At 48.9% G+C, this 12,418-nt stretch overlaps 1 protein-coding gene across 1 annotated transcript in view; it reads right to left on the bottom strand.

Annotated features, from left to right (window-relative positions):
* The window catches only part of FRMPD2 (FERM and PDZ domain containing 2), a 107,985-nt gene extending 99,426 nt beyond the window's left edge, over positions 1-8,559 (bottom strand). Inside the window, exons 1-6 of the mRNA XM_039547739.1 lie at positions 8,436-8,559; positions 8,030-8,187; positions 5,850-5,915; positions 4,261-4,446; positions 2,326-2,443; positions 611-736 (exon numbers count right to left, since the gene is read on the bottom strand). Coding sequence (XP_039403673.1) covers positions 611-736; positions 2,326-2,443; positions 4,261-4,446; positions 5,850-5,915; positions 8,030-8,187; positions 8,436-8,559 — 778 coding nt within the window. The remainder of the gene's footprint in view (positions 1-610; positions 737-2,325; positions 2,444-4,260; positions 4,447-5,849; positions 5,916-8,029; positions 8,188-8,435) is intronic.
* Between the last annotated feature and the right edge of the window lie 3,859 nt (positions 8,560-12,418).

Genomic DNA, 12,418 nt, shown 5'->3' with positions numbered 1-12,418 from the left:
GACCACTGCAAGGGGCTTTTCCCCACTGGGGAGTGGGACAGCTCCAGCCATCTGGGCTGAATGGGAGAGTGAAGAGTGGCCACAGGGCAAGGGGACACGGAGGGGATGGAGAGGACAGGGGAAGGAAGGGAGGTATGGGAAGGCTGAAGAGGGAAAGGGGCAGGTGGGGAGGCTGGAGGGGGAACTGGGATGTGTGCAGGGGGGTCCCCAGCCCAGCCCGCAGGCCCTGTCTCATGCAGCATTCAGCACGCTGGCAGTCACCAGCACTTAAAATCTTTATTTTTACATAAAATGTTCATCTGTGGCTCTGGCAGCACAGAACAAGCGAGAGACTCGGCTCAACTCAGGGCGGGAGGGAGGGAGCAGCTTCTACTATTTCAATTGCCTTTTACGCATGCAGCTCCCCCTTCACCTCCATACACAAAACAGAACCAGCAAAGTGGTGTCAATAAAATTTCAGGATCAACGAACTGGTATTTGCATGTTTGTTGGCACAACATTGACTGTTCAATACCTTTTCTGATTTCTGCACAGGGAAAGCTGGAAGTCAGTCTGGAGGTGACCTATTGCAAGGATAAATCATAGTAACCATTTCAAAGTAGAACCCTACCTCTCCTGCGGCCCCTGTTTGACAGTATCAAAGATGTGCTCTCCGAAATGCTACTGGAGTCACAATAATCCACAGAGAGTTGTCTGTAATCCTCTGCCGACTGACTATAATTCAGTAACCTGGCCCCTGTGTTTGGAAACAGAAAAGAAGCCTGGTAAATCACCATATTCTCTTTTGATTCTAAAATTGCTGTATCTGAGAGCCCGCTTAGCTATCGCTTGGTCTTGGCTCACTTTGATCGAGTCATCTTTGCTGTTGAATGTCTTGAGTGCTTTTCACTTCCATCAGGAAAGCATTCACCATCCCTTGGCAGAGCTGCTTCTCTTTCCTTGTGCTTTTTAGAGCCCTACTCTGACAGTCCCTACAGCCCCTTCAGCGATCCCAACCAACATGAGTCTAATGTACATATTATTTCCCTCAAGTTTTAATTGAAAAGTGTCAGGAAGCTTCAGGTAGCCAAGGAACAAGTTCTAGCTACTTCTGTCCTCCAAAGTCACACGTCCGAGAGACCCCAGCTATTTCCTTCAGGAGTGCTCCATATTGAGTGCCAAGATACAGATCCACCATATAGTGCAACTGCAGCAATTCCCCAAGAATGGTGACCAAAAACATCACGAAGTTGCAGCTGCTCTTTGCTTCTATTATATCATACCCCTATCCTTTTCCCGGGCCTTACAACTTGGGGTGGTAATTTTTAAAGCGGAAAAATATTCAATGAAATGCACCCTCAATAGAAAATGCACCCCGAATGTTCACACTTTAAAATAACGAAGGTACTGATTTAGCAAAGCATTCAAGCAAGTGTTTAACTTTAAGCATGTGCTTAATTCTATTGAAGTCAATGAGACATAAGCATGTGCTCACATGATTTGCTGAATAGAGACAGGGCTACTCGTATGTTATGAATAAGAGCTTGCTGATTTAGGGGCAAAATCAGGACAGAAATACACTGATATTAACTTCTGCTGAGGTGAACATCAAGATTTATTGACCTGAGAGGAAACAAAAGGACATGAAGCTGAAGTCAATATTTATCTTACAGCAGAGTTTTACCCGGAGGGACAATAACATTTTGAAGTTCAGTTAAAGTGAACCATGAAGTCAGGATGGATTGCTGCGTACATTCTGACCAGGGATACAAAAGGATGAATCCCACTCGCCTTTCTCAGGTGAGTTGTCTAGTTGGCTACAGTAGGGCTGCCTTCATGGGTATGATGAGCAGAATTTGGCCTTGTTTTTTAAAACTACTCTAGGAGTAATAAAAGTAAGAGTAAAAAACTTTTTGAAAGGAAGATGTATGCTGACCTTTACTGGGCTATTCAAGAAGGAAAGATGTGAATATGCTCTTGAAATGGCTTGAGCACAGATTCAGGGAAAACTATTCTTCACCTTTGAGCATTCCATTGGATACACAGAGTACCAAAACAATTTTTTTTGGTATAGTGTCTTTCATGCAGACCATTTTAAGGAGTTAAATATATGCATGCTGACCACATAACCTTTCTCCATAGCCTTCAGATCACAGTCCTTTGAACCTGTAAGCAGTGAAAGTCTTGCTGAGTTGTCACAGATTTTTCTCCATCGTACGCTCATTCAGAGGTAAAGCAGTAAATATCATATTCAACTCTACATATAATTGACCCAACATAATTTGAAACAATTCACCTGGCCTGGGAGACCCTTTGAGAAGTGCAGTGTAAACCAGAAGCCTTTACCTTGATGAAAATTCAGCTGGGAGGGCAATGCTGAGCTGTCAGATGCTTTCTCATGCAGCCTTTTCCTTATCACATGGCTTCTGTTCAGCTGGCTGTCTTCAGTGACTACCTGTTCTACCTGCAAACCAATTGCACTGCAAGTCAATGTCAGCAGACCAGGGGACTGCAAACCTTCATGAGGAAGTGCTCCTTACCCTCAGCTTGGTCTAGGCTCATCAGTGACACTGTATGTGAGTGTGTGTTAAATAAATGATACCTCCTATTGGGGTTGGAAATAAACTATTTGCAAATGGACTATTGGACTATTATTAACTAGAGCTGATCAAAAAATGGGACATTTTATTTGAAAATCTCATTGACTTTCTCTTCCATTTTTTTCCAATCAAAATGTCAACAAAAGTGCTCCTTGAAAACGTAAACTCTTGAAAACAATTTATCAAGCTTATTTATTAACCCCACCACCTTTCAGGCTTGATTGTGCCTTTACGGCCCAGCCCCACGGCAAAGGAGGTGCAGGGAGCTCACAGATATCTGATATAGGTAAGATGTCTTTGAGCTCATAGAATGACATAGACCAGAGTGCCAAGTGGAAACTCTTTATACAGGGGGCAGAATGCTCTCCTCCCTCGTGAAGCCAGTTCCATTGGCCAGTGTGAAGTCTCACCGCCTGTGGAAAAGCTACTATCACTGTGGCATTAGCCTGGAGCGTGAAGTCTGGCCAATGATCCCATGGAGACTGGATTTGTATCTCTCTATGCGTGGAGGTACATTGTATGGGGAAATCTCTTTGCCTCATCCACATGGGCACACACCCACACAAGGTCACTGTCAACTGCTCTAGAGACAGTCTCCCAGAGGTCCCAGCACTCTCCTAGCTAGTCTCCCACTATTCATCTCAAATTAACCCAATCCATCAATTTAACATAAAAATCAGTCAATCAGCCCTAAAACTTCAGGGCTTTCAATCAGGCAATTCAAACAGTTTTGATTAAAATATATATATATATATATATATATATATATATATATATATATATATATGTGGTCTTCGCAGCACTGAAGGACCCCCCTGCTTTCAATCTTCCTTTAGCACCCTGTCAGTCTGGCCTGAGACTCTTGCCCCTCTGCTACCCCATGCCTTTCTGCTTCCCCGTCTCACTCTGTTCTCCTTGCTTTAAAGCAGGGTTTGTTTTCCTTATTGGTCCCAGCTGTGGCTGCATGCCGCCATGATTGGCAGTGCTGGCAGCTGTGCTGGGGAGTGGTCAGCCTGGTTGCCTGAAAGTGGGAAAGATGCTCCTCTCCCTTCTGTCTATGCCCAGATGCCCCAGGACAACCACATAATCTGGTTTGGGGGAAATTAGGACCAGATCCTACTTCCTTTACTCTCACAAATATTCCCTCTGAAATACAGTGGGGTTACTTGGATGGGTAAATCCAGCGGGATATAGCCCATAACCCACAGCACAGTTGCTTTAAAGGTACTTAGCTAGTCTTAAAAGTCATCCAGCATTCAAGGTTTTCACCATGCTCCGGGCTGGGGCTTTTACATCTGAGAATCCTAGGAGTGACAATATTGCAATCCTGGGATTGGGGCCATGGCATCCCAATGTTGACAATACATTGTATTCCTAAAACTTAATGGTATCATTGATTTTTCAGGTGCTTTGGAAAAATTCACGCCTGCTTCCATGGTGTCAAAAATATGTAGAAACCTAATAGAAAAATGCAACCTAAACACTGAAGAAAGTACATGCACCTTATTCCATGGCACAGGAGTCACTCATTTCAAGCCAGCACTGACTTTTCACAGGCTGTCTTGCTCTAAAATATTTAACTCTACTGTCCATACTCCCTGCCCCGCCAAAAAAAAAAAAAACAACCAGAACTACCGGTACTATATTATTGTCACTGCTGGGAAATAAAAGAGGTACTGACCTCAGTGATGCTTCCTAGCACAAATTTGACCATTCTCTGGATGTAAACACTTGCAGGAGAAGAGGAAGATTCCTTCTGGTGCACTTCACATGCCTCCAAAATGGACTCTGGGGAAAGTCTTTTATGCGGCAGATCTTCACACAGCTTTAGCAGCAGGGCATGCAACTGATCACTCAGCTGAAGGGACTGAGACAACAGAGAGATAATGGTAAATAATAGCTCTCATTTAGATAAAACACTGTAAAATGCTCCATGAACTAGGGCTGGAATTTTCTGAGGGACCTTTGAGTTCCAATGAGAATTCACTTAATTCCCTTAGCCCCTTGGGAAATCCCAGTCTAGATACATAGAGTACCACTGAAATGAAGCCACCTGGGGAAGGAGGATGTCACTGAAGGTAAATGTCATATATTATGATTCAGAACAGTGCATAGCAGGGGAGATGTGGCTACTGACAGCAACTGTGGCTGCTCCACAAATCTGAAGTTCAGATCATTCATTTTTAACATCTCATCCTTAAGCTGCATGGCACTCTAACAGTCTCAGAAGGGTCAAGAATTGAGCTACTCAAATCTATGTTTCTATGGAGACCAGATATTTAAATTCTACGTAGTTATTTAGGTTACGGGCTCCCTACACTGAGACCACGGAGAAGTAAAACATCCTAGAAAAGGAACTCAGATGGACTAAATACTAATAGCTTCCCATATCACCAATGTGCAGTTAATAGCTCGGAGGACATGTTAGTGAAACAAGAGTGCCTCCTGCAAATCTTTGAAGAGACACTGAACTGGCTGAGCCGGAAATGGAAATGGTTGGCTACTAATAGCAGTTCTGGTGGTAAAAATCTGCCCAGGGCACAAAGAGAGATTGTTAGTCACTTCACAGCCATCCCATGCTTTGAACAAAAGTCATCTTCATTTGCACAGAGCTGTGTGTCCAATACTGTATACGTACAGGTCACTAAAAGGATGCAGATGTGACTTTCTTCAGCATAAGAACATAAAAACGGCCATATTAGGTCAGACCAATGGTCCATCTAGCCCTGTAGCCTGTCTTCCAACAGTGGCCAATGCCAGGTGCTTCAGAGGGAATGAACAGAACAGGGCAATTATTGAGTGATTCATTCCCTGTCGTCCACTCCCAGCTTCTGGCAATCAGAGGTTTAGGGACACACAGAGCATGGGGTTGCTTCTCTGACCAGCTTGGCTAATAGCCATTGATGGACCTAACCTCCATGAGCTTACCTACCGGTAATTCTTTTTTTGAAACCAAGCTTGAAGCCCTATTTATCTTATTTCTGGTATGAAGGAAATTCCCCTCCCCTTGCCTCGAGGGAGGGGCTAGGGAATCCTGACTCTTAAAAGAAAGATACAATTCAAATGCAAATCCTGGATTTGGATAATCCTAAACTTTGGCATCTGGCTCTGAATTTCCCAGCTGGTCCTGGTCTCTCTAATGGGCCAAGCCAAAACACTAGCCACAAACTTCCCACCTGGACTATGGAAAGTTCAACTCATACCTCCCAACTTTCCAACCTGCCAATGTGTGACAAGATAAAGGAAAACAAAGATATTGATATTACTGACCTGGTTTGGAGGAACCTGATAATCTGCTGACCAATAGAGGGTCATTCCCAACGAATACACCAGCATCTGGCAAACAAGAACACCCAACCAACAGTTATGAATTATATGTCAACAATTACAAAGAACTCGCCTGGCAGTGAGATCTCTGAAGCTGTGAGCCGAGATTGGGACTTTTAAAGCTGGACTGGATAGAGCACATGTACATGTACAATGGGACACAGCCCTGACTAGCAGAGAGATGGAATAGGTGGGACATAATAGATCTTCAGCTCTATGGGCCAGATTGTCTCCTATGCATGAAAACACATGCTGGAGATGGTTTGACAGGCTGGCGAGCCAGCAGCTGACCCATGCTCTGGTCACTTAGGCACTAACTAGTTTCCCAGAGAAGTCCTGACTGAGGGGCGGAAGACAATTACTTAATCAGACTGTGGGCTTATGTGCTCAGGGGCTACTTATCCCAACAGCTGAGAAGGTGGTTGTAAAGCACAAGAAGGAAGCGCAGAGGAAAGAGAGGGGCTAACAGGGGAAGCCAGGCCTGTGGCTGATGAGATTGCTTCCTCTCCTTGAAGACAGCCCTGAGGATTACAGTGCTGCACTAGGACTGTGATGGCAGCATGGTGGTAGGAGCATCGAAAAACACTCACAGAGGGGTTGGCAATCAAGAGGCATCCAAGAGTGTTTGTGAGTGATCCCAAGGCAGGAAAGGAGCCTCTGCACACCAGCTGGGGTTGCCAGCCACAGGGGTGCATAAATGCTGTTCGCCTTCCCCTGGCTGGTGGGATTCCTGGAGCACAGCACTGTCAGCGTCCCTCACCATAGCATCAGCCAGGACAAGATCTGGTGCATATTCCTGTCTTTGGAGCTAGGCCCCCACCCGCCAGGGAGCAATGCTGCTCTACAGCTTGCACAGGAGAAAGTGGGTCCATTCACCTCTCTTTCTGTGCTTGCATAGCAAAAGATCTGGTCCCCATTGCTATATGTCTTTTCCCTCAGCTCTGCCATGGCCATTTCCTGCACTTCTGGCGTCCTGAGGAGGTTTCCATTCTGTTCTGTAGCCCTGACATTATGCCTGTTTATTACCAGCTGTGATTCCATTTGCCAGCAGGCTGCCACAAGAACAAACCCGGTAAAGATGTCCATTAAAATGTCTATTAGTCCCATCTGCTTCAGAGGGCCAGAGCTCAGTTTGCAAATCACCCCAGCAGAGCAAAGCTGCCAGAGACACCCATTTTGCAGGGTGTCTATTGAACAGTTATTAAGCAAAATCCATTTGGATGATTAGCACATTCCTGTCTCATGTTTATACAGACAAGCTGCTTTCAATTAGCCAGGTTTCATACAGTCACTGATTTAGTACGGGGACTTGACTTTAAGAGACCATTCCTCTCTAGCCTTACTCTAGGATCCCTCTTTGCCACGGAAGGATGGGAACCTGATCCATGCAGAAGCCCTATACCTCCTCCTAATGACTCCCGACCCCCCTCAGCTCTGCCCAGCTCCCGGACAGCCCAGATCCAATGATGCCAGTGGCTGCCTCTAGGACCCCCTCTTGAGCAGAGAGGTGCCTCAACTAGAACAGTCCTACAGTTTCTGACACACAGTGAATTAGCCCATCCTGCCATCAGCCCTCCTGCTCTTTCTATATACCCCAAAATGGAAGGGGGTCCTCTGTGTTAGAGAGTGCTGAGGAGGTTTCCATTCAACCCATCCAACAAGGAGATGTGAGGTAAGCATGGAAGGACCCTCTGGATGTGAATCAAGGGAACACTATCCTCCCACAGTATCTGACATTAAAATGACCTTATTAGATAAAAGTCTTTTTAAAAAAATGTTCCTTTCACAATGTGGGGTGACTGGAAGTGTGGGGGGTCACTTCTCAGATGGGATGAGGTGGCTGGTGCAAATCATTTTGGCCCATTTCCACCAGACTCGTGGGGCCATGGGATGATGTTTGAGATTGCAGTAGAATCCCAAATGCCTCTTGATTTCAGGGGGGTTCTAGGTTCCAGGCAAACCTTTCTCGCAGCCTTAACTACGGTCTAACTTGGTTTTGTTCACTGCCGTTGTGAGAGGGAGTCTGAGGTTAGATGCTGGGTCTGTTGTGCTGACACATTTGGACCTGGGTATTTTGCCTAACAAACTCCAAGGTACAATCAGGCTGTTCAAAACCCCCTCACCTTTGTCAATCCAACATGCTTGTTTTTACTCTGTCCTTGGAGCAGTTCTGGTGCCCTGAAAGGGGCAGCCTCTTGGTGAGACATATTGTCTTGGAAAGACAAACTTCCTCTGGCTGAAAGTACCATTGACCATGGGCAAATCACATGGGTAAGTGGATCTGAAAAACAGGACCAGCAGGAAAGCAGGGTTAATATTGTTCAATTCACTCTGCTAGGACAATGAGCTTCTGATGCAGTCACATTTTAAAACGTCTCAGTCTGTTTTGAAGGATCCTGTCTTTCCCATCACTGCTCTTTGTTTTGGTAATGGGGAATCCCATGAGTCCTTCTGAACAATATGAATGTTCCAGTGTGACCAGTGTAGGCAGGTAGATGGACAGCTACCAAAACATAACCATCCACTCACCTTTGGGCAGGTCCTGGAGAAGATTTTCTGTACCCAGATGTAAGAGAGCCCATATATCTTCTTCCTCCAAAGGGCTTCCCTTCAGCTGCAGGACCTCAGCCAGAGTCACACATGAGATGCTCATCCTTGCTACAATAGAAACCAGACACCTAGAGCTGACTGAACTGTTCAGAATAAATCACATTCATTGCACATTTATCCCCTTTTCAGGGTAGCTAACCATTCATGAACCTGATTTCTTAGACCTTGGGCAGCATGACCGGATTGTTTGGGGCAAATGATTTCCATCTACCAGATTTTTTGTGGAAGTGGCTGGTATGATTATTCATTATCCAGGAGGCTTGAGTGGTCACCTGAATCACATGGCATCATTTCTGCTCCCTGATTGGATGACTTACGATTTCTAAATAGGAAGCATGGCTGAACAAAGCATTGCTTCTGTGATTTTCCCTAGGGAGGTGGTGGATGGGCGAAGGAGCATGGGTGCCAACTTATATGGGCTCCTGGGGCTTTAGCCCCAGGAATATTCACAGTCAGGGGCTCTGCTCCAGCAATATTTGGAGCTAGGTTTCTCCCCTGCTCTGGGCTGCCGGTAGCCGCCCAGAGCCCAGAGCCTTTTAAATCCCAGACGCGGCCGGGAGTCAGAGGGCTCTGCACTGCCCGCTGCGGCAGGGAGCCCAGAGCCTTTTAAATCCCAGCCACGGCCGGGAATCAGAGGGCTCTGCGCTGCCCGCTGCGGCGGGGAGCCCAGAGCCCTCTCACTCCCGGCCGCGGCTGGGATTTAAAGGGCGCTGGGCTCCCCGCCGCAGCGGGCAGCGCAGAGCCCTCTGACTCCCGGCCACGGCTGAGATTTAAAGGGCTCTGGGCTCCCCGCGGTTGCAGGCAGCCCAGAGCCCTCTGACTCCCGGCCGCGGCTGGGATTTAAAGGGCTCTGGGCTCCCTGCGGCTGCAGGCAGCCCAGAGCCCTCTGACTCCCGGCCGCGGCTGAGATTTAAAGGGCTCTGGGCTCCCCGCCGCAGCGGGCAGCCCAGAGCCCTCTGACTCCCAGCCGCGGCTGAGATTTAAAGGGCTCTGGGCTCCCCGCCGCAGCGGGCAGCGCAGAGCCCTCTGATTCCCGGCCGCGGCTGGGATTTAAAGGGCTCTGGGCTCCCCACGGCTGCCAGCAGCCCAGAGCCCTTTGAATCCTAGCCTCTGGCCGCTGATTGCCCCCTCCCCAGACCCCTGCCCCAACTGCCCCCCAGGACCCGCACCACCTATCTAAGCACCACTGGTCCTTGTTCCCTGATTACCCCCTCCCGAGACCCCTGCCCCTAACTGCCCCTTGGACCTCAGCCCCTATCTAAGCCTCCCTTCTCCTTGTCCCCAACTGCCTCCTCCTGAGACCCCACCCAACTTCCCCCCAGGACCCTCCTACCTGTCCCCTGATAAACCTCCTGGACTCCCATGCCTATCCAATTGCTGCCTGTCCCCTGACTGCCCCTCCGAACCTCTGCCCCATCCAACCCCACCCTGCTCCTTGTCCCTTGACTGCCCCCCGGAACCCCGTACCTCTTCTCCAACCCCCAAACCGCTTACTGTGCCACTCAGACCAGCGTGTCTGGCTCCGTGTAGCTCCAGACAGTTGCTGCCATGCTCCCCCAAGGAGCCCACAGCCCTCTCCCACACCCAGCACCTGCCTTCCAGATTTGAACACCTCAAAATTCAGGAGTGCTCAAGCTCAGTTTGGGCAGCTTTTACTTCATTTCTTCCAAATCAGTTTCCCCCTGCAAGGTGCCAACTGAAGGTGTTGGAGAACAGAGAGATCGGGTGGCCTCCTAATGCCTGAAAAAGAGACAAAGTCCGGAGGAGGGAGTGTCAGTGCCTGTGAGGACTTCTGGGAAGTGCACGGTGTGGAAGGGGATGCTGTGATGCTTTGGAACAACTCCATACAAAGCCAGTCAGGACTCTGGGGGAGCCTCCTCTCTTGCAGCATATTGTCTCCACGGCAAGAAGCTTACACCTTCCTGGGTCTGACCTTGGAGCATTCAGCATGCCCTTCCACATGATGCACTTTCCACAGCGAGTCTGCCCAGGCTGGTCCTGGGGCAACCAGAGGTCCCTGCACCCCAACTCTGCAGTCAGATGTGACTCTCAGCCAGACAGTAAAACAGAAGGTTTATTAGATGACGGGAACACAGTTTAAACAGAGCTTGTTGGTACAGAAAACAGAACCCCTCTGTCAGGTCCATCTTGGGGGCTGGGGAGCCCAGAACCAAGTTCTGGGTCTCTCCCCATTTCCCCAGCCAGCTCCAAACTGACACTCCCTCCTCTGGCCTCTGTGTCTCTTCCGGACAGGGAGGTCACCTGATCTCTTTGTCCCCAACACCTTCAGTTGGCATCTTTCAGGGAAAACTGAGGCACCCACACAGTATTCAGATAAAATATTAAGAACATTCCCACTTCATCACAACAGGTGCAACAAAATATAATACTTTATATTGAAGTAGGCAAGTGCTGCTTCTGACTTTCCACTTTTAATTGACCCTTGTAATCTTGTGGCACTGACACATTGTAGCTTCATTTTATATCGGCTTACAGGGCGGGAGCGGGGAGGAGGGGCACCACCATTTTGGGCCCCACCAAAAATTATACAAACCTGCCGCCTATGCAAAGGAGGGAGCATCTGAGAGTGAGAAAGAGCTGGAGAAGAAAGAGATGCCATGAGACAAGAAGGTCTATTAAATGTATGACATTTAAAATACTTTCCTTATGCTTTTTTGCACAAGAAAGAGCATAATATCTGGCTATCTACATGGACCCAAGATTACAGAAATACCTGCATTCCTTCCTGCTGAAGGAAAGGTCAACATAAGAACGGCCATACTGGATCAGACCAATGGCCCATCTAGCTCAGTAGCCTGTCTTCTGATAGTGGCCAATGCCAGAGGGAAGGAACAGAACTGGCAATCATTGAGTGATCCATCCCTTGTTGTCCACTCCCAGCTTCTGGCAATCAGAGGCTAAGGACAGTCAGAGCATGGGGTTTCATCCCTGATCATCTTGGCTAAAAGCCATTGATGGACCTATCCTCCATGCAGGGGCGGCTCTAGAGCCCAGCGGGGCAAGCACCCGCCTGGGGCGGCCCTTTCCCAGGGGGGCGGCAGGCTGGGCCGGTGGACCTGCCGCAGTCATGCCTGCGGGAGGTCCACCGGAGCCGCGGGAGCACCGGACCTGCCGCAGGCATGACTGCGGACGGTTCGCTGGTCCCGCGGCTCTGCTGGACCTCCCGCAGGCATGACTGCGGCAGCTCAAGCGAAGCCGCCGGACCAGCGAACCGTTCGCAGCTGCGGGAGGTCCAGCTGAGCCGCGCGACCAGCGGACCCTCCGCAGTCATGCCCGCGGCAGGTCCGCTGCTCCCGCGGCTCGGGGGCGCCTCCCACGCATGACTGCTTGGGGCGGCCAAATTTGTAGAGCCGCCCCTGCCTCCATGAACTTTTTTGTACCCTATTATAGTTCTGGCCTTCACAACATCCCCTGGCAATGAGTTCCGCAAGCTGCCTGTGCATTGTGTGAAGAAGTACAGTGAAACCCTGCTATAACACGTCCCATGATAACGCGAATTCAGATATAACGCGATCATAAGGTGGCTCCGGCTGCCCCAAGCAAAAAAAAAGAAAAAGGGGGCCTTCCCCGCTGCCTCGTCCCCCCTGTCCCCGCTTCCCTTTTTGGCGAGAAGAGCCGTTCTCCTCCCCAGCTGCTCCTCGCTCTTCCTCTGCCCCTTGCACATCTCCCCTGCTCTCCCCAAGTGTTTCCCTCTCTTGCTGCATGGTTGAGAGCCCCTGCTGCTGGAGCAGGCTGACAGCTGGACTGGGAGGGATGCTACAGAAACAGTGGCACGAACTCTGCTCTGAATATCAGCAACTCCTCAGTGTCAAACGCTGCAATCGGCTCTCCGGGTGGAGGGGAGTCGGCTGAGCGCCTTTGTACAGATCTCTCAAGAGCCG

This window comes from Mauremys reevesii, linkage group 7 (assembly GCF_016161935.1).
Source record: "Mauremys reevesii isolate NIE-2019 linkage group 7, ASM1616193v1, whole genome shotgun sequence".
Taxonomy (NCBI): Eukaryota; Metazoa; Chordata; order Testudines; family Geoemydidae; genus Mauremys; species Mauremys reevesii.
The sequence above is the reverse complement of the archived record's forward strand: the minus strand, read 5'-3'. Positions and strand labels throughout refer to the sequence as shown.